Source organism: Protopterus annectens, chromosome 1.part2 (genome assembly GCF_019279795.1).
Source record: "Protopterus annectens isolate FY-2018-M chromosome 1.part2, PAN1.0, whole genome shotgun sequence".
NCBI classification, from domain to species: domain Eukaryota; kingdom Metazoa; phylum Chordata; order Ceratodontiformes; family Protopteridae; genus Protopterus; species Protopterus annectens.
In genome coordinates this window covers 1201161194-1201184407 of record NC_056727.1, presented here as the reverse complement: position 1 = coordinate 1201184407, position 23214 = coordinate 1201161194, and the positions used below count along the sequence as shown (strand labels likewise).

The following is a 23214-nucleotide window of genomic DNA, read 5'->3' as shown; positions in this document are numbered from 1 at the left end:
ATAAGCAGCTTGTGATTGAGGCCTCCCTCTGGAACATCTATATCTACCCCTCTGAGGCCTGTCTGAAGTGGGAAAGGACCAATTTTTTGAAGGCCAATTCCTGCTAAATCTAGGAGGCTGTACTTGTAAGAAATCTTTAACTGTTTGCATTGATTTCGCCTTATCCTCCATCTTTTTAATCACCTCTTCAGTTTTCGATCCAAACAAAACATTAGGCTGAACAGGAGCATCCAATAATTTTGCCTTTACCCGTTCAGGTAAATTTTGTTCCTTTAGCCATGCATGCCTCCTAATGACTGTGCCAGAGGCCGCAGCCCTACAAGAAGCCTGCAAGGCATCAAATCCACAGTGTAAACCATGCTTCCCAACCTGTTCAGTGGCATGCAATAAGTCATGTAATTCCTTATCCTCTGCACAGGCAGAAATGGAAGTAAGCTTTTGTTTTAAGACAGACAATAGAAATTGCTGGTATTTAAACATATGAACCTGACAGTTTAAAGCCCTAATGGACAAAGACAAAGAAGCAGAAGTGTACACCTTTTTGCCCCATCTTTCTAAGGATTGAGAATCCTTTTCAGTAGGAGTAGGATTTTTGGCAGAAGTGGCCTTAGCTCCCTTAGGACCCTGAGAAATGGTTTCAGGGTCAGCAGAAGGGTTCTTGTATAAAAACTGATGGGAATCAGGAACCCTGTAATATCTATCAGGCTTCACAGGGGCAAAAGGAAGAGAGTCAGGGGTTAAGTTAGCCTCCGAAAAGGCATCATCTACAATATCCAAAACAGGAGGAATAGCCAGGGGTCTATGTTGGGGAAGAAGAAGAAATTCCCTCAGCCTTTTCTTGGATTCCGAATACTCCTGTCCTTCCCAGTGGAAATGTTCCCTCATTTCATGCAAAGTTTCCCCAAAAGAGAAATCCTCAGGGGGAGAAGCTGAAAGAATGGATTCTTCAGCATCAGAATCCTCATAAGGAGGGAAAGAATATTCCTGATCAGAAGAAGAAACTGAGGAAACAGAAGCCTGATCAGAGGAATCATAAGAAATATCCTGCCTGGGCCTTTTGTCTGGAGGGGGATGAGAACCCCTAATCATAGTAAGTAAATCCTCCGCCATCTTGAGTAACTGTTTCTGTGACTTGAGAGCCAGTTCAGAAGAAGCCTGTGTAGAAGTCTTTGATTTTGAAGGAGTCTTTGCCTTTATTACTAGCTGAGTAGGCCTGAAAACCCCCTTCGGAAGCCGGTACCTGCACAGCAGCTCCGGACCCATCCGAAGGAGCATTGTCCGAAGGTCCTGCAAAAGAAATATTTAAAGGCCTGGTTGGCTCCTCATGAGAGTCCGTTTCGGCCGTCGGTTCTGAAATGGCCGACGACAGGGGCTGCAAAAGTGCCTCACTGACGACGGCCGAACCTGAAGCTGGCTCCACTTGTGCACTATCATCAGATTTGGACCTCGGAGGCCTGTCTTTATCCTTGCGACGTTTATGAACTCCGGTAGCCGGGACCGTATCCGACGGCATTTTGTAGTTAAAGCGCCTACCGAAGTAATGAAAAGCAAAATCGTACCTTCGCTTAATTGTACGTTGATTGAATCTAGCACAAAACCGACAGCTAGCTACGTCGTGGTCAGGGCCCAAGCAAGGAATACAGTAAGAATGAAAATCCTTATGAGGTATTTGCTTCCCACATGAAATACAATTATTAACTTTTTCTGACATCAGAGTGGAGCAAGAAAAAAGTTTCCCCAACGGGGTACTTAGCTTTGAGTGGAGAAGAAAGTCTTCGGACCAAAGTATATCAGTAAAATTCGTCATGAGTCCGCCGACCAGCAAATGCGAACTGCTATCACCGCACGGCAAGAAAGACTGGAGAAGATGGCGTCGGCTGTCAGCTTTGTACTCCTGGAGCTCTGACATCAGGGAGCATGGTTGAACCGCCGACGCCGGACCCAGACTTTGGGATTCTGGCCGACCTGGGGCTGCCTGCCGGCAGGGGAGAACCCTACAGTCATGACTGCAACAGTGAAACACGATGAACATCTGACATTTTAGTGTTGTGTACTACCTAGCAGGTTAAGCCTAAGAAAACGTGTTATAAACGTGAACCATTCTCTTATTGGTAATACATTGAAACTCATCTTATTAGCACAGAGACCATATGTAGGAAAAGTATTGCTCCAGTTTTATGGGGTGCCAGAGAAAGGTTACAGGAAAAATAGACAGTGGGGTCACTTACTCATAGCATTTAGCCTGTGTGCATGAATGTCCTAAATAAACAGAAGGCTGCTATGCCTTAAAGTGCCACTAAATGTAAACTACTTTCAGATTAGTTACAACCTCACAATATGTTCTTCATGAAAGTGCCACCTCCTGTCTTGGTAACTGGCCTTAAGGTTTTCCATGTATGTTTATTTTTGGTACTATGTTTTCCTGGAATGCATACAATCACTCTATCAGTGGCACAAACTGCATCAAAAGAGCTTACTTCAAATGTGTTACCACTTTTACGAGAGCGGAGGTGTGTAGTACATCCTAAAGACATAACTGCTGACCTATTGTACCATGGAGGAGTAAGGAGTACACAGTGGCCTCATTTAAAAAAAAGCAAAATGATTCTTTTTAAATAATATTATACAACAATACAGAGCATCAGGGTAAGGATTATAGTGTAGTAGTTATGAAGGTTGTGTCTTCATGACTTAATAATGCTCCCATCAATATAAACTAACACTACCCTGCTGTGGTGTATTATCATTCTATACCACAAACAGCTCTGTGCCATTCAAAAAGTGGTCAGCAGAAGCTACATGCACATCTTCTGCTGGATTTAAGAAGAAAATGTGCTTAAACAGAACATTCTAAGTGGTTCTCATCTCTCCCCATTCACATCCATTATTTTACTCGGACTACAGCCCAAACATAGCAAATCTATTAACAAAGGAGATTTGTTCTGTTTGTCAAGGATGGATCTTAGCCAGCCATTTTGCTTTTGTGGGATTATTCGGTCTTTCTAAATTAGGAGTACACATTTAAATCCAACATGCGACTAAAACCAGCATATAAACTGCTCACTGCATTTTTAACCAGTCCAAATCATTATGAAAACAAACTGCAGATGTGACCGATGAATGATTTACAATGCACAAAACATTTCACTTCTCAGAACTGTGTACATATCGTCTTGTACTTGTAAAAAAGCATTCGTTCTCACTTGACCTTTAGTTATGCCCTCACCCCCCAGCATTCTTGTTCTAAGTCCTGCAGTCTGTATGCTGAGGACAAATACACAGTAAATGCTACACTTACTTTCTTGTGAGCATTTGGTCTTCTGGCCCAGTCAACTCATGCATGGCTGTTTTTTTTCCAGGTCAGTTAGGAATCATATATTCAAAATACAGTATTCATGTATTTTATCACTTATTGTGACTGAAAATATGGGTACATCTCATGAACTATGCAGATTAATGGAAATGGTTTGTTTTTTAACATGCAGTTAGCTTTGCTGCACTGAAATGTAGACATGTCTGTTGCTGCAAAAGTGATATTAAGGCACAGCTTGCAAGACTGAGCAATGTAGTACAATGGCTTAGATGTAGGGCTAAATTATGGGGTACTGGCTTTCAGGCATCAAAGGGCTGCACTGCACTGCTACAATAATATACACTTCCTCTTTCGTGTATGGCTTACTATGCCTACAGGAAGCATCTGTCAGAGAGAAGGTGTGTCAAAGGTTGTCACTTGTAGATGCCACAAAGTTTCTAGGCATCACTGGAAAACTCACTTCTACGTTGCAACATCTTGATATTCAGGATGGCATGAATAATGGGATGGAGACCAGCTGCATATGACCAGCTTATGCCTGGTATTATGTATTATTTCACAGTATAAAATACATTTGCACAATACCCAGAGCACATGATGTACAGTCTGAACTCTGACACAGGCTAAAGGTGCCAACTTCTTAAAGTAGCATCTCTATAAAAATACAAGCATTTGATAAAATATCACTCAGTTTTGATTACTACACATCAGTCTAATGCATCAATGAACACAATATGTACTCATGTTTTTCACATTTCAGAATTATGTATAATTTCACTGTTTCTTGTACAAAGTCAAAAAACTCAGTGCAGCAGTGGTATAGAATGTAATTCAGTAACCTTTCAATCTTTGATGCAGCATTTGCTCTTGCTGGCTTGCTGAACAGTTTTCTTAACTGAAAATGCTACAGCTTAGTTCCCTGAAGTTAGCTTATCAGGATGTTACAGAATTAGACAAATACATCTTGGCTCATCTACTGCTACCTCTAGAAATGTCTCAGGAGATGCCAACTCAGCTATTACTCTGGATACTTCTCTATATACCTCTCAGTTTAATTTTTCCAAGTATTTCAGGTTTATAATACCATGAGGGAAAGCACCCCATTTCTAAGTCAGGGTATAATTAAAGTTCATGAAATTAGTATTCTTTCAGTCTCTGATGTTATCCAAAAGTACTCTTTGCAACAACCGCAATATGCCCAGAAAAGCCTTCTGCTGCTATTCATATGGAGTTACATGTACTGGTAGCATATCCAAGTATGATTGTAGACTCTTTTTATTAGCGCACTGCTCCTGCTACTATTGGAATTGTCTGGGAAACTTTATTCCACATTGCTCTTGTTTTCATCTGCAAATTTTGATATTTTATGACTGTTTCTCTCTCTGTACTAAGTCTCTGTAATCAGTAGGTGTAGGTATTTCAATGATCAATGCTACTTTTGTCTTTTTTTCATGGGCTACTATACCTGTTTTTTTAACTGTTGGTAATGGGTGATCCCATATGATATACACTTCATCATTCTTTATAATACTTTGTGGTTCATGTTTCCAGTGTTTCTCAGCTGCTTCTGTATTGTAGCTTTTGCACAATCCATAATGCAACAGTCATGCCACAGTATTGCGTCTTCCAGTGTACAGGCCCTCTGCCAGGAGTGCATCACACCCAACAACAAATCATTGAACGTTTCCAAATTCTTTTTTACAGAACCTAAATTTGACGGTTTCTCCCACACATTCAATGGACTTTGTAAACTATCGTATATACAGTCGACTATCCTAGGTTGCCATTACTATTCTTTCATCGTTTGGCTTCAGATCACCTCTCCATAACCATTCCTGCATCAAATCCTAATCAACAGGAGACTGTCCTAGGACATATACTTCCCACTATATTTATAACTTTTCTACATTTCTTTCCTTCTCCTTATATTCTTTCTTTTGTTTTTTGGCAAATTCAGCTGCTGTCTGATTTTTGTCTCCTCCTGGTTTGATTTCCATTCCCACTTGACACTGGAACGCTTCTGCTACACAGAGCAGAGAGGTCACCTTAGACTTCATTCCCTCATGTTTTAAAACTTTCACTTTGTTTGGATCTGATGAGGTCAGCAGATATGTATGCAGTCACACAATTGCAGATCTGTAATCACTTTCGAGGAGGCCCATACCTCCTTCAGAGAGAGGAATACATAAAATTTAGTGTATACCATGAGTATGTATATTTGATAAACACGGAGAATCTTTGTTTTCATTTCCAACTGATCCAATACCTTTTGGGGCCAATCAATCACGCCAACACTAAGTCAGAAAAGGAAGAATAAATTGGTGTGTAGTTTGGACTTCGTTCCTAGATGTCAAGACTGTTTAGTTTTAGTCTTCCAAAGTATTCCTTATGTAGTTTTATTCACATTTGTTAATGTATTATTGCTAATCCTTCATCAGTTCACAAATTCTTTATATCACATTCCTGTTGCAGACTGATATTTTACTGGGATTGTAGCTTTCCTGATTTAAACTTTGCTTTTGCACTTTTATCATTACCAAATTACATTCTTATATCATCTGAGAAAGTCTTAACTACCTGCAGTTGTGCTTTCAACTTTTCATCTGATGACTATTCAGTTTTAAGGATGGCTGCTTTCTGGGAGCCAGCTTATAACCATGACCTGTTAAGTAAACAGCTTAATTTGTTAAGGGCAATACAAAATAATAGCAGTGAGAGCCACCTTAGAATATTCCCATTTTAATTTTTATCCCTGGGATAATAATTTGCCCAGTGTCAAGACTTAACTGCAAAGTGGTTTGTTCCTGTTTTATGGTAACTGTAATGTAAATGATCAATGTGGGATGCATCTTAACATCTGTACGCACTCCTTTAGACATGAATGTGGGATGCTGTCTAATGCTTTTTTGTAATCTTTCCCTGTCATACTTAAATTCTTCCCTTTTTTACAATTCTCTATTATGGCTTTAGAGAATGGGCAAACTGTACATCAGCACCCTGATTGGAGAATGAACGTCCTCCAGCAGGGTATTAACATACAAGTAATGCCTGCTGAAAAACAAGTCCGCCGCTTCACGGCAGCATATCAAGCTGTCGTGAAGCTCGGACTGCAAAAAAAACTAACGGCCGCTATTACTTTACACTCACTAAACAGCACTTTTATGTTTAGTGAGTGTAAAAAAAAAAAAACAGAAAAAAGTAGGTGTATATGTATGTGTAGGAGTATGTCTGAGATTGAGACAGAGCAGTCTTGTGGTGCATAGCTCTCAGCTGTCCAAATTTTCGCCAACTATCCAGATTTTTGCCTAATATTTTTTGTCTATTCTTCATAAAATTTGTGGTTTTGTGGCAAATCAGTGAGGAGCAAATTCACTAAATAATGACAGGCATTTGAGTTTCAGGCTTTATATCTTTCAGAAAGTGCAATGTAACACAAGACCTTTTATTCTAGCAATTTTCTAAGTTTATAAGAGCAATACTTAAAATTTGTACCTATTTTGGGGACTTTGTCCAGATTTTTTGTGCTAAAAGGTTGAGAGTTATGCTTGTGAGTGAATGCGATTATGAAACCAGAGGAGAGTGTGTGTGTATATGTATAGGTTCATAGGTACTAGGCTATCTGCCCGAGGGCATTTATAAGCCTAGCCAGAGTGTGTCAGCTTTCGCCACCCGATTGATTGATTAACTGAGTCTCTGTCAAGAAGAGCCAATGAAGTGATCCCAGGGGTGTATTTTCTATTACCCATCCACTCGTCAAGATTTCTCTTGAAGAGTGTTAGTGAAGGGCTCTGCATAATGTAGTTAGGAATTTTGTTCCAAAGCATGGGGAGTCTCTGTGACAGGAATCTATCCCTCCAGCATGTTCGATTTACTGTTGTGGCGAGGGCAAGATTTAGCTCACTAGAGCAAGTAACTCACAGTGACTTGGATTTCTTTAGGTGGAGCATGTCCAGCAATTCTGATTTGGACATGGCTTTGTAAGTCAGGCAGAGATCATCTCTGAGTAAGCGATATGCCACTGAGTACAGCTGGAGTTTTTCCAGTCGGGCTGCATAGGACAAATGTTTGAGGCCAGTAATCCTCTTGGTGAGGTACTTTTGTGGTCTTTCCAGCTGTTGGAAGTGTCTTGTGAGGTACATCCCAAACGGGGCATTGTACTCTATGATAGGTCTGATCAGTGACGAGTAGAGGGGCACTATAACCTTTATTTCTAGATGTGAGCCCTTTAGCAATTAGATGGGCTACATAGAAGGATTTCCTAACTACTTTGGCAATATGATTGTCAAAGGAGAGATTACCATCTACCTGGGTCCCCATATCTCTTATTACCTCTTCTGTATTAAGGGGGCTGCCACCTATGTGGTAATTCATGGGTGTTTTGTTTTTCCCAAACGGGATGACTATGCATTTTTTGGCATTTAGCTTGAGAGCATGACTTTGACACCAGGTGTCCGTCTCAGTAAGGCCCTTTTGGAGAATGTCTGTGTCACCAAGAGAGTCAATTATGGCTCCCAGTTTGCAGTCATCGGCGAACTTGGTTAGCCATAGTCCTCCTGTGTTTGCATGTACTTCTGAGAAGTATATGCCGTACAGTAGGGTCCCAGGACCAAGCCTTGTGGGACACCACTTGTGATTGGTTTAGAGTTGGACCTGGAGCCCACTATTCTTACAGTGTGAGTTCTGTCTGTAAGCCAGTTGGAAACCCATCTCGTGGCGTAGGGGTTTATTTTCAGGCTGGTGAGTTTTTCTATAATTCCTAAGTGGGGAATGGTGTCAAAAGCCTTGGCGATGTCAAGGTAGGCTGTGTGAACTACCTTCCCCTCAAAATATGGCCTTGGTGACTGTCTCGAAGAAGTCAACCAGGTTTAGTAGGCATGATCTGCCCTTAACATAGCCAAACTGGGTCGGGTCAAGTGTTTGGAGGTTCTCAATGTCTTTGTTAATGAGTTCCATGATGATGCACTCCATAGCCTTGCAGACCAGGCTAGACAGGCTTATGGGGCGATAGTTACCAGGGTTAGTTGTGGCCCCTCCTTTGTGGAGCAGAATAACTGTTGCTGTGTGCCATTCTATGGGCACGTAGCCTGTGGAGAGGCTGAGGTTGAACAGTGTGTTTAGGTGGGTGGTTAGTTTGTTCTGTAGTTCGTGTAAGATGCAGCCTTAGACACCATCTGGCCTATTGACGCTGTGCTTTTGGCTTTTGAAAGGGTTGTTTTCACCTGTGCATCTATGATTTCTGGGACACTACACTTTTCCAGTATTATTGTGGGCCCTTTTGGGGGTGGGGGGGGGGGTGAAGTTTGCACTGAATCTATCTGCCAGGATGTTGGCAATATCAGTGGGTTCAGTATATTTTGTGCTATTTTGCACTAGTTTGGAGCATATCTGTGAGTTGCCACTTAGATTCTTGACATAACTAAAGAAGGCTTTGTGGTTATCTTTCAAATCCTTGGCTATTTTTCTTTCGAAGTTAGCCTTAGAGGATTTTATGAGGGACCTTAGTTTCTTAGTGATACTTATCAGGGATGTCTTTCCTTCTTGGGATTTGCTTTTTTTCTGAACTAGTTTCCTCCTTCTATTGTATAGCCTGTTTACGGCAGGGGTTCATCAGACTGGTTTCCTTCTCTTAGGGGAGTGAGTCTTGGTTTTGCTAGGGATGGCATGATCCATGCATCCTTGTAGGTGCTCATAGAGTGCATTTGTAAAGGTTCCTGCATCTTTAACCCCGTAATCCTTTAGCGTGGGGGCTGTGAAACTTACCACCTCTGTCTTAAGTAAGGTAAAGTTTGCTATAGAAAAGTTTTTCAGTGTGGTTTCCTTGGTTGGAGGTGGTGGTGTGGTGTGGACATCCAGAGTGATTAGTTTATGGTCTGATCTAACCAGTGACGGGTTGACCTCTGGTGTGGAACACCTGTTGCCCATGTTGGTGATGACCCGGTCCAATATGTTTTCACCTCTGGTAGGGGAGTTTACCAGCTGATCCAGGGCATTTGAGTTGATAAATTCCAGAAAGCGCTGCACCTGGGAGTTTGTACTCAAGTAGTTTTCCCAGTTAACGGTAGGGTAATTGAAATTGCCCAATATCAGGGAGTTCGGTAGGAACTTCATGTTTTCCAGCGTCTCCCGAAAGGCGGAGTGGTGGTCCTAGGTCACGGAGTGTGATCCGTAGCAGGCCACAATTTGCATTGCAGATTTTCCTGATGTTAGTATAACATGGATGATCTCGGAGGTATCATGCTGCGCCACTAACCTGGAGGAGTAGGTATCCTTTATGAATATAGATACACCCCCTCCTTTTGTGTTTCGGTCCATGTTCTGTGGCCAAAATGTATGGTATGAGTTGTAGCCCGGTAGTGCTGGGGTGCTCTGTGGAGCCTTGAACCAGGTTTCAGTTACTGCACAGATGACGACGTTCTCCATACTGAGGAGTGCATCGAGCACATGCATTTTGAGATTTAAACTCCTGGCGTTGAGTAGCACAACCCTCATTTTTTTTATTTGTGCTGTTTACGGAGGTGGGTTTGACTTTTGAGCCTTGCCTAAAAAAGGCACTATGGGGCAGCAAGAGCCTTGGCCAGTATTCAAAAGCGTAGGGGTGACAGGTACAAGCAGTCTCTTGTGAATTAACGAGGCCTGTCGAGCATATCGTCAAAGGCTGACAGACACTGGATCCCCTTTGAATGACACCAGAAGCTTAGCCAATTGTTGAAATTGATCATTTTTTCTTTATACTGCATTATCATACTTGGTGAGGGCAGGATGCTACTCAGGGTCAGGGTCATACCAGCCTGGGCTGCATGATCAGAGAGGTCTTCCATGTGTCTTTTCATGTAGTCCAGGGAGGTACGTCTCAGGTCATTCACACCAACATGAACAATGACAGAGTCATATTTGTACTTGCTCTGGAGTGACCTGAGTGGTTGTGTTACATGGCGGATTCTGGCTCCCGACAGGCAGCTAACAGTAACCTTCTCATTGTCCAGCATAGTGAGTGGGACGTCAGTGTGACTGACTATAGAGTCACCTATTACTAGTGTGTTAGGTATGTTATTTCGCCTTAAGGGCTGTGATTTGCCTTAATGGCTGTGATTCCGATATTGGCAAAGGCTCTTGTTACCCCCATAGTGCCTTTTTTTAGGCAAGGTTCAAAAGACAAACCCATCTCCATAGGTATCACAAGGGATAAGAAACTAAGAGTAATGCTACTCAACGCCAGAAGTCTAAACCTCAAGATGCACGCACTCAAAACTCTCCTTAGCATGGAAAACATCGATATCTGTGCAGTAACAGAAATCTGGTTCAAGGCTCCCGAGAGCACCCCAGCACTACCAGGTTATACCTCATACCATGCTTTCCGGCCCCAAAACTTGGACCGAACCACAAAAGGCGGGGGAGTATCAATATTCATCAAAGATACCCACACCTCAAGGTTGGTGGCACAGCACGAAGCATCAGAGACTATCCATGTGCAACTAACAGTGGGTAAAACTGCCTTTCAGTTTACAGCCTGCTACAGACCACCCACCCAAACCCAGGAACCCCACTCGGCCTTCCTGAGAACACTGGAAAATATGAAGGTCTCTCCAAACACCATTATATTGGGCGACTTCAACTACCCAAACATACACTGGGAGCATTACTCTAGCTCCAACACCCTAGCCCAAAGGTTCCTAGAATTTATAAACTCAAATGCTATGGAACAACTTGTTACCACTCCCACAAGAGGGGAAAACATACTGGACCTGATCATCACCAACATGGGGACTCTATGCTCCAGACCACAAGTGTATCCCTCACTGGTAAGATCAGACCATAAACTAATCTCACTGGATATGCACATCCCGATCCCACCCCTTGCCCAGAAAACCACAGTGAAAAACTTCTCTAAAGCAAATTTCACACTCCTCAAAACCGAGGTGGAATCCTTCAAAGCCCCCGGGCCTGTGGAAAATATGGCCCAGACCGCAGAATCCTTTATAAACGCATTCTATGAACACCTTCAGGAATGCATGGATCATGCAATCCCAAATAAAACCAAGACCCAATCCTCCAAAGGCAGATGTCCTGTCAGGTGGACCCCAGCCATAAACAAACTATACAACAGAAGGAGGAAGCTACTACATGATAGAGCAAAATCCCAAAAAGGGAAGGCATCTCTGATCAGTATTAGCAAAAAACTATGGGCACTCATAAAATCGTCTAAGGCCAGCTTCGAGAGAAAAATTGCACAGGACACTAAGGATAATCACAAGGCTTTCTTTAGTTATGTTAGGAACCTGGGTGGGAATTCCCAGATATGCTCAGAATTAGTCCAAAATGACAAAAAATACACCGAACCCACAGATATTGCCAACATCCTAGCTGACAGGTTCAGTGCAAACTTCTCCCCCCCTCCCCACCAAAAGGACAAATATCTATCCCAGCAGAGTGCTGCCCCCCTGACATCTCAGATGCTCAGGTAAGAGCCGCCCTCTCCAAAGCAAAAAACACAGCATCAATGGGACCAGATGGTGTCCCGGGCTGCGTCCTACATGAACTCCAAGAAGAGCTAAACCCAAACATAAAATTACTGTTCAATCTCAGGCTTACTACAGGATATGTACCCAAAGAATGGCGTACAGCAACAGTAGTCTCTCTCCACAAAGGTGGTGCCTCAACGGATCCTGGAAACTATCGCCTGACTAGCTTGGTCTGCAAAGCTATGGAAAGGATCATCATGGACCTCATAAATAAAGATATTGGGGACGTACAGACACTGGTTCCTACCCAGTTCGGCTTTGTTAAGGGTAGATCCTGCCTGTTAAACCTGGTCGATTTCTTTGAAACAGTCACCAAGGCCACAGACGAGGGGAACGTGGTCCACACAGCCTACCTGGACCTCACAAAAGCCTTTGATACAATACCCCACTCGGGCATTATAGATAAGCTCACCAGCTTAAATATAAACCCCTATGTCACTAGATGGGTTGCAAACTGGCTCAAGGACAGAACCCACATGGTTAGAATTGCTTGAGCCATGTCAGACTCCAAACCAGTTACAAGTGGTGTCCCACAAGGCTCAGTCCTGGGACCTCTCTTGTTCGGTATATATTTCTCGGAGGTACAGGCCAACATGGAAGGACTGTGGCTGACCAAGTTTGCAGATGACTGCAAACTGGGTGCCATAATCGACTCTCCAGCCGACACAAGCATCCTTCAAAAGGGCCTCATAGAAACAGACAACTGGTGCCAGAGCCATGGCCTCAAGCTAAACGCCAAAAGTGTATAGTCATCCCTTTGGCAAAAACAAAGTGCCCCACAAATTACCACATAGGTGGTAATCCATTAAGTACAGAAGAAGTAATTAGGGACCTGGGGACCCAAGTTGATAGCAATCTCTCATTTGACAACCACGTGGCCAAAGTGGTTAGAAAAACATTTTATATAGCCCACTTAATCATGAAGGGATTCACATCTAGATCAGGGGAGGTCATCGTGCCTCTTTACTCATCCCTCATCAGGCCCATAATTGAGTACAATGCCCCTTTTGGAATGTACCTTACCAGATACCTGCAGCAACTGGAAAGACCCCAAAAGTACCTCACCAAGAGGATCAAAGGGCTCAAACAGATGCCATATGCTGCCCGGTTAAAGAAACTCCAGTTCTACTCAGTGGCATACTGCCTGCTTAGAGGTGATCTGTGCCTGATGTATAAAGCCATGTCCAACCTGGAATTAATGGACATGCTGCACCTCAGAAAATCCAAATCCCATCGAGCTATGCGCTCGAGAGACTTGAACCTCAGCACTGAAATAAATAGAACATGTTGGAGGGGCAGATTCATAACCCAGAGGCTCCCTTCACTCTGGAATAACATCCCAGTCCAGGTTAGGCAGAGTCCCTCATTGACTCTCTTCAAGAGGAATCTTGATGAGTGGATGGAAGATCGTAGGTTTACCCCGGGTATCACTTTTGTGTCACTGTTAGACAGAGGCACAGTATACTAACCACAAAAAAGGGCATAGCAAAATTAATTTAAAATGGGTGGCGAAAGCCAAACACACTCTGGCTAGGCTTATAAATGCCCTAGGGCAGATAGCCTAGTATGAACCTATGAACCTATGATTGTGCGGCACACTAATTTTGTGTTTTATGTGTTCTCTGGTTTGTGATGGGAGGTGCAGGTTTTTTGTGTGTCTGCTTTGGAGGTCTATGATGCTTTTGCAGGTTTTTATTTAGAGCCTCCAATTATGATTTCGTGCATTTATGTGTATCTTTTGCCAGTGCTGGTTTTGTATGTCTATGTGAGGCTGGAGGTGTGGTGCAAATGTTAACATTCTCCTCATGACTGCCTGTTCCAGTCTTGGGTGGAGAGACCTTAGCCCCCAATTTAGCTATATAATTGCATCTCTCGCATATGTTAATATTTTGTGGTAGGAGGAGAGGGCTGTCTGTGTACATCAGGCAGTTGTAACATTGCCTCAGGATACCCAGGTTCACCAGCTGGACTGGAGAGTATACCTGAAATTGCCCTTTGGTCATGCCTGAATAGTAGGGTGAGCTGCTTAGTCGCTTGGTTGGTGAGGGGTGAATAATGAGCCTTGCCCTGTGTGTGTGAAAGCAGGAGAGAGTGCGTATGAGAGAAAGAGAGAGAATAGGCTCTCTATAAAACTGTTGTGTTTTACTTATTTATTTCAGTCTCACAAAAATGAATGTCGGTGTCCTGATATTCAGTTATTTAAAGTAGACATATATACATATATGTGTGCATATATAAATATATATATGTGTGTGTGTGTGCACGTGTGTGTACATATATAAATATATATATTTTATATATGGATCCCCATCAGTTGATCAACTGTCAAAACTTCGAAGACCAGATGTCCGAAGTTTTGAAACCTAGAACACTTTGTACTGAGATTGCTATACAGCGTGAAACTCAGGATTTGCTGTTTCCCTCACTGTAGTGCGATCTCGGATATGGTATATTTAAGTATCAAGGGGTGTGGGGGGTGCAAGGCAGCTTGCTCATCTGCAAAAATATAAAAGTAGGATGTTTTATTGTATTGTAGTGTTACTTTATTTTTTTCAAGGTTTTAAAACTTCAGTCATATGGTCTTGGGCATGTGTATACATATATATAACTTATATAGCAACTCTATGATTGCACTACAGTGAATAAAGGGGGAAAAATGGAAGTGCACCAACAGACCCAACAGGTGGCACAGTCTAGCACACTGTGCTAAAACAAACTGCAATATCACTTACAAAACTTAATTCATACCAGTGATAAAAACAAATCACAAACTTTTCTTATTATCAGACTTATGACTGGTAAAACTTACTGAAGAATATTAGATCATTGTTTTTAAGACCACTTGATATACTACCTGAATGACACCCATATATATATATATATATATATATATATATATATATATATATATATATATATATATATACACACACACACACACACACACACACACCATACATTACCAGGCTCCATATAACAGACTTGTCAAAGGAAGATTGAACAGTGATCATATGAATTTAGTTCCCATGACAATACCTCCTTCTCTTCAAATGGACACGAATAATCTGAGATGGCTCACTAGAGACTAAAAGGATGAATTATTCAGGACAAGTAAAGAGGAACACTGCAAATATCATACCCATAGCATTGGCATCGCATGCCGTATATCCTTGGGCTATAACAGATAGGTGAATTCCATGGCTACAATGCATCTCAGTCACTACTTATCAAACTGCTGACTCAGGTTGTTGGTGTTCAAAAGTTCATTATGTCCAACTTTATGCCTGTAAGGAAAAGCAAACAGCATTCTAAGGACAATCAACACCAGCAGCAGCATTGCCCTAGTATGGCATACAGTGAAAATCCAAGGTCATGTACTAGTAGGTGTGAGCCTGGAATTGGAATGTTGCACTTGCCACTGATTAAGATCTGGGGGTATCATCATCATAGGGGGTAGGCAAAGTGGTGTAACATATGCCTAGGAATGCAGACTGTCACCATCAGAAAATACTGCCCTTACAAAGCCTTATGGTTCTGTGCTACATATTTAACTATTTTTTGAGTTTAATTACTTATTTAGAGACAAAATGTGTCCCCTTTTGGGAATAAGCTATTAGCAAGTTTAGAAGTATTGATTAGGGATCTAGATCCTTGGGTATATAGCTTTCTCTCTCGACCATCCTTTAACAATTGCCGCAAAATCCTTTTATTTAGCCCAGCTAACTGCCAAAGGAATATCATCAGGGTCTAAAGACATAAGCCTTAAATTCAGCACTGATCAGGCCAAATTATGATGCATCGCACTAAACATATCAAACAAACAGAAAGACCCAAAAGGCTCCTAGCCAGAAAGATCACAGGCCTAAAGTCCCTGAACAGTCAAGAGAGGCTAGAAACTGTATATCTTTATTTACTTTCTTTTAGACTTTTGAGGAGAGATATTAAACTTCGTTACTATGATGCCATTACAGACCCAAATATACTGGACTTCTTGTTTCTCCATATAACCAATATCAGGGATGAATACTAGAACCAGGAACGTAAATCTTCACCAACATACAAATAAAATACTATAGATGGACAAGGTTTATAACCAGACACTCCCAAACCTCTGGAACAAACTTCCCCTGCATGTTAAGCAGTGAGACTCACTATCTTCCTTTAAATATAACCTGTATGACTGCATGGGTGCCTACAAATCCAGGATTCACTGGTATTGACCCCTCCTGAAGAAAGGAAGTGCTGCCTGAGGGATGGTACTGGTTAGGTGAGAATGGTCATAAGTCTCAATGGCCTTGGAATATCTATAAAAGACATAAAATTAACAATTATATCAAGTGCAATGCACTCATTGCGTGGAATATTCTATTAAAATATTGTATTAATTTATTTTTAACTTCATGAATATGTCTGTTTTCCAGTTTTGCTCACTACCTGATGTGCTGCTAAACATCCTCAAAAGATAAGTAGTACAACTGTGAAGCTATTATGCAAACATGCAATGCAACCATCCTCATGAGATCTGTAGTAAGTCAGAAAAAGAAAACATACAGACAGCACTGGTTTGTACTATAGTGCAAGGTACTATTTAAATGGCTAAAGTAAGTAATAATGTGAAAACAAATATGTTTGCTTTTTGCCTGCATTAACAGATTTGTACAGTAGGACACAGCATGTTGAAAAGAAAACCAAAACATTTTTCCCCGATATGGGCACAACACTTCTAACATGCTGTAATACTTCGGTGCCTGGCTTTATTTTCATTTAACTACAGCCATTGAGTAACTCCTTTATCCACAGGAGACTGTAATGCTGTCAGGAATAAGATGGTGAAATTGTGTTGCTTATGGCAACTGTCCCAGACTATTTCTGGAACAAACTATGCCAAGGCTATGTGGAAAGCAAGCAAGACATGTTTGTATATGTAATCTACAGATTGCTTCATCTGACTAAAGAGAAGCACCAGATGGAACGGAACAGACTCAATGGATTTGGTAGAGAAGGCTGTTATGTATATACAATAATTAACTGCCCCATGTCTTTAGAATCAACACAATAAAGATGAGATATTTGCTGATTTTGTGACTGCCACAGCGTTTTTTTTTTAACTTACTGTTGACAAAACTAACCCACTGAAATTCCTTTAATTATCATATTTTGTACGCAAACTGAAATGTGGAGCTCCTAACGAAAGAACTATGTGTTGCTTACATTCGATTAGCTATGTATCCCATACTTCTGAAATACAGTCTATCTGAGAATGGATGTCAGACATGTTCTGGCTGTAAACTCTGCACTTCATAGCTTAATTCACTTAAAAATCATTTGGTGAACAGAGGCTTCTACAATCTATGTGTTTATATAGCTTGTCTCTAGTAAGAAACCAGAGTTCACATACTATACCTGCCTGCTGGAAGGGATAACATAGGAACAATGAGTGGATAAGTGGCATATTTGGATTCACACAAGTCTGCAACTGAAAAATGTGACAAATCAAATTAATATAGAATGTAACTGTTTCACAAGCGTATGAGCAGAAATGCACTTAAAACAAGTACATCAATATGTACTTGGGAAAAGGTCACATATCTATGTGCAGCTGGCTCCTGCTTGGGAAGTATGCTGCTGGACATAAATTATCCTAGGGAGTACATGGAAATGAAACACAGACCTGAGAACATATACATGCCCAAATTATATCTAAAACAAAGCCATGCACATACAAAGACAAACATAAGAGATGCACATACATACAAGTTCAGAGAAACACATACACACATTTCAGTTACTTTTTTATTTTATATCTTTATTTATTTATTTATTTTTTGTTAACTGAGGTAAGAATGCAGATGAATCTTTTTCAGGTTGGGCCCAGGAAAAAAAGATCTGAAATATATATGCTTTTCAAATTATGTATTACAACAAATCGGGTTCTTAACAAAAGGTAAGACAGACTGGCTTTGTAACAAAGACCCAAGCTTGATTTTGTTTTGGAGGACAAGACCCAGGCAGACTCACTGACATCTTATCAGACAGCATTTCAGCAGAATCAGATGTGGGACATTATAATGGAGGCCAAGACTAATGATGAATGCCATACAGGCAACTCTGGTAATGTTCCATGCTAACAGTGGACACTTTCAGAAGAACACTAAAATTCACCTCATGCATCAGGAGCAGCTGCAGATTCTTCTTTTATTCCTACACATTGTACTATTACAAACTCAAGCTAAGCTAGCATTAAGGCCATGGGCTATATACAAACGCAGATGTGCATATGCACACACACACACACACACACACACACACACACACACACACACACACACACACAGTAAATGGAAGGTCAAACAGTAAAGAAAGATAGTAAAGTTTTACAAATCCCTAAACACTAATTTAATCTCTTCTTCCCACTTTTCAAAATACACCACCGTACTTGACCAAACCAAGTAGTGGGACCAAGCCAGAATGTGATGATTACATGTAAAATTAGACCTTGACTGCACAACCAAAGAAATGCTACATAGCAGTGTGTCTATACATACTTAATGCAAATCATACCATAAGAAAAAAATGCTGTAAGCAATTCAATAACATGTTCCAATAGGCACACACACAAATGATTCTCAAGCCAATAATAAGTCAAATCCATCATTTGGGTTTCTTTTACAGTTACTTAATCATAAACTCAGACTTCCTATTAGTTATTTCAGGCTAGTTACTGACGGTTCACCACAAGGACACAGCCCTCTGAACACACACAGTTCAAAATATGTACCTAGCCTTAAGGATGGATAGCGAAGGTCTAAGCAGAGTTTTGAGAACAAGTTCCTTTTACTTAAATAAAGACAAGGAAATAACAATACAATGAAAATGCAGAAACATTCACCACATTTGCTGTTAAAGCATAAGGTCATAACATTTTCTGATCAAAGCTGAAAGATGTGAGAAAGCTCACACTTCAATGCCTTGCAAGCTAAGAAAAATCTAAATATAATAATGCCATCAAGTGTATGATAATAAAAGTGGTGTGAACACTTTCCTAATATAGTCTGATACTTATTCTGCTTGTAGCCAACAGGTAGCCGGTATAGACAAAATGCTAAAAGGTGACCATTAGTGGACTTCTTTAATATCTCAACTACAAATTGAAGTAAAATGGCACATGAAGAACATTACTCATTTAAAATTAGGCCCTCTATAAAGCCACAAAAACACAATGGAAAGACCTCAGATATGCATAAGCATTCCTTGGAGGCTGTAAGCTTTGCAACATACTAGACTGTACACACCTACATGGCCCTTACATTAAGATAATGAAAGAAGGGCACAGTGTACGACATTATACTACAAGAACACTTTAGGCAGTTTCATTTGCTAAAATGTTTATACTTGTGGAAGATATGTGAAGAAGAAAAACATACATGTAATTACATTGTAACTGGTTTCAAAACCGTACCTTAGAGCAAATTTAAAGTACATGGACAAGGTTTGTGTAGATCCTCTGTTACATATGAAATGTTACTGTATACAGTTATTGGAGACCAACAGAGAAATAGATGACAGAGAATTCAAGAAGAAAAAGACTGTGTGTTTATGCAGAAATATTTCTGCAATTTGCAAATCTGGAGCTCTATCAAATTAAATACATATACCTTACAGATTCTATGAAGGAAAAAGTCTGGAGGCTGACTGATAAGTCTTCTGAAAATCATAACATAAACATGTTTTCTATTAAACGACGGACATTTTATTTTGTCACAAAGAAAATAATAGTGTACTGCCCTAATCACACGTTGACTTCACAAATGTGGAAGTTCACTCTGAGGACCAAGTGGATTTCATTCAAAACGTGCAGCTCTGTATATCTCTGCATCTAACTTGAACATTCCACTGCTATTTTTCATTTTATAAGCATTAAAAGGGTACAGTCATCTATACCACATAAGTGGGAGAAACAACATATTCTAAATCTTAAAGAAAGGAGATGGATTGTCAGTTTGGGTGCTGCACGTCCAAGGGCTGAATGAAATATTTTGAATGTTATTTTGTATTTATTTTTGTAAATGTTTCTTTATTTTTATATAGGAAATATAGTAATCTAATTCATTATGAATGCATTTTATGCACGATTATGAATTTTGATATTTTTGTAATGAAGACACGAGTCCTTTAAATGACTCCTGCTGTTTTCTCTCTGTGATGGACTTAAATAGGGTAAATTTCCTCTTAGACACTGTGCACTGAAGAATATCTTGCTTAGGAGGGAAGTGTGGTTTGTTGTCATTTCAAAGGGTTCAATAAATTGCTGTTTCATGACAAGTGGTGCTGTGTTGTTCACACATATGGGCACACATACACACGCACACACACATATATTTGCACAAACATACATACGAATATTTGTTATATAGCAACACATACATATATATATATATATATATATATATATATATATATATATATATATAGATAGATATACGTGCACACACACACACACACACACACACACACACACACACACACACACACACACACACACACACAGTTAGGCAGAAGCATATCGGTGTCAAGCAGGAATGAAAATTAAACCAGAAGTAGATGAAAATCAGGCAACAACTGAATGTGCCAAAAAAAAAAAAAACAAAAGAAAGAATATAAGGTGAAGGACCAGATGAAAAGGCAAGAAATTTGGAAAATGCATAAATATAGTTGCAAGTACAGAACACTCTTGGAAGAACCTCATGTTGATCAGGACTGAATGCAGGAGTGGTTAAGGAGAGGAATTTACACCAAAAGACAAAAGGTTAATACTGGCAGCCTGAGATTGTAAACTAACGTCTACGTAGTCAAGTAAGTCCATTGAACAAGTGGGAGAAACAGACAAATGTAGGTTTTGTAGAATAGACTTGGAAACAATCCCACATCTTGTTGCTGTTTTTGATATACCAATGGCAGAAGGCCTAAATACTGAAAGGCATAATAAAGTTACAAGACTAGCCACCCAGGCATTAATGAACACATCCCCACTAAACCTTTAATAAAGGTATAATATAATTATATGAGGAAGTGCTTATATATTTCTATGATAGAAATGTATGTATTTCATGCATACATAGTGCATTTGAAACATTTATACACTAGGACCTGTAGGTACGTTTAATATTTATATACAATTAATATTTAAATAGGATTACAGGTTGTTGCATCAATTTTATATTCATATGAATTCATGTATGCAAATGTAAATATTTATTAGTTAAACAAGTAATAAGGTGTATTTTTCATACATATTTTATCATTTTTTTTATTTTTCTCATTTATAATGTCACTATATATGAGTATCATTCATCATTTTGTTGAATTTATTTTAAAATTAGATGGTGTATGAGTATATATATTTTTAAATTCTAATTGCACATTAATTGATCAGATGGTAACATTTTGGCGTTTTTTTAACTAGTTAAAGTTTAGCTATTGAGCTGTTAAATGTTCTGATGAAATCTATACTTGTTAGATGAAAGCGCTCAACGGTTTTTGTATTTTACTACAATAAACAGTTTTGACTACGCGGATCATGGCTTTCTATTCTGGGGAATATTTATATGGTTCGTGCACATTTCTAGAGTTGGTGTTCCCTAGAAGCATTTCGTTGGTATTAATGTTACAAGACTGTTGCATTGGGAATGGTGCAAACATTATAATCTTGAAGTAGCTCAGAATCATGGGCAACATGAGCCACAAAGGATTGTAGAAAATGTCTGATGAATGTTATATCACATGGGACCACCTATTACAAACACTTCAAAAAATAGATGCGAGCAAACCAGATATAATTGTCCAAGAAAAGACAAAAGTAGCATTGAAACTGCTATGCCCAGTGATTATAGAGTCCTATGTAGAGAAAATACTAGAATTTGCAGTCAGAAACAAGGGCAATGTGGAAGGAGGATACCCAGACTATTCCAATAGTAGTCGGAGCAATGGGTCTCATAAAAAAGAATTTAGAGTTGTATTTAGATAGGTTACATATACATTTAACTCTATTTATTGCAGAAGGTGTCATTTCTTGGCACATTGTGGGTGCTGGGATGAGCACTTTTGGCTAGCATCAAAGCTTGAAACAAAACTAACTTCATGACTTTAATCCTACTTTGACTTGGGAACGGGGTCCATTTCCTTCAAGGTATTAGAAACCCAAAAGTCTTGGAGAAATTAGAAAGAGTTATGCATTGTAGATTTATGGAATGTCTGAGTTTTGGATCAAGCCTCCTAATCCTGTAGTACAAGATATTTCATGATGCACAAAATACCCAGTCATGTATCCGTTTTGTGTTCCCTACTGACTATAAAGAGTTACATTAATATCCTAGGTTTACACTGAATACGTTATAGAGATTATGCAGGCTTTTATAAATGGACAGAAAAAAACACACTGGGATTCACAGAAAAACAAAACCCAACGGCCAAAGAATCCCAAATGTTCACAATTTAATAAGACTTGGCGCCTTGGCAAGAGAGCCTTCCAAGAGTAAAATACATCAAACACACAGCAGAGTAAATAACCATACCAATATCAATTAAACAATTAAAAAAACAATTAATTAAATTACCATCACTAAATTACATACCTCGAGTTACATTCCTTAAGTCCTAAAGGCTCTAAAGTGCTATACTTCAAAATAAAAAGAGAGTTTCTTTTTTTAAAAGTTTATCCTTTAAATTAATACATTCCCCCATGCCAAGTGATTTTTCTCTTCTTCAGTTACTGAAGTTAATTTTATTGTTATTTTGAAAAAGCTCACTTATTTGTAGTATTTTAGCAGTTTACAGCTTTTTTTTTCCCCTCTAGCTAGTTTGTGTGTATGCATGTACATTTAGATTTTAACATTTATAAATAAAACTATGAATAAATTTGGATTTAAAGTGCTGTTTCATGGGGTCTGGCATGCTCTGGGACATGTTTTGCACATGCATGTAGTTTGTAAGCTTTTACATTTATTTTCCAATTTATTTATTTATATATTTACTAATAAAGAAATGCAATTATGGCTGATTTTACTGGGGTTTGAGTAGCCAAGGGAGAAGATGTACTACTGATACCTCATCATCAGTTTAAGTAAAAGCTGATGGTATATCAAGAATCCGAGGTCTATTATGATATATAAATGCACACACTCACATATATCTACTTAATAATGCACAAGTATGTGTGCATAGTGCAAACATTACTGCATAACCAGAAGTGTTATGAGGCACTCACTCCAAGAATCATAAGATACATATGCGCAAGTAATACTTCCCGCAATCAATTTTTAAGTTGATTTAGCTGCTGATAAGCTGTCTGTATTCTAAACATATTCACAAGGGTAATCATTTTAA

At 39.7% G+C, this 23214-nt stretch overlaps 1 protein-coding gene across 1 annotated transcript in view; it reads right to left on the bottom strand.

Annotated features, from left to right (window-relative positions):
• The window catches only part of LOC122792442 (exostosin-1a-like), an 866275-nt gene that overhangs the window by 811445 nt on the left and 31616 nt on the right, over positions 1–23214 (bottom strand). The window contains exon 2 of the mRNA XM_044060230.1: positions 17236–17308. Coding sequence (XP_043916165.1) covers positions 17236–17308 — 73 coding nt within the window. The remainder of the gene's footprint in view (positions 1–17235; positions 17309–23214) is intronic.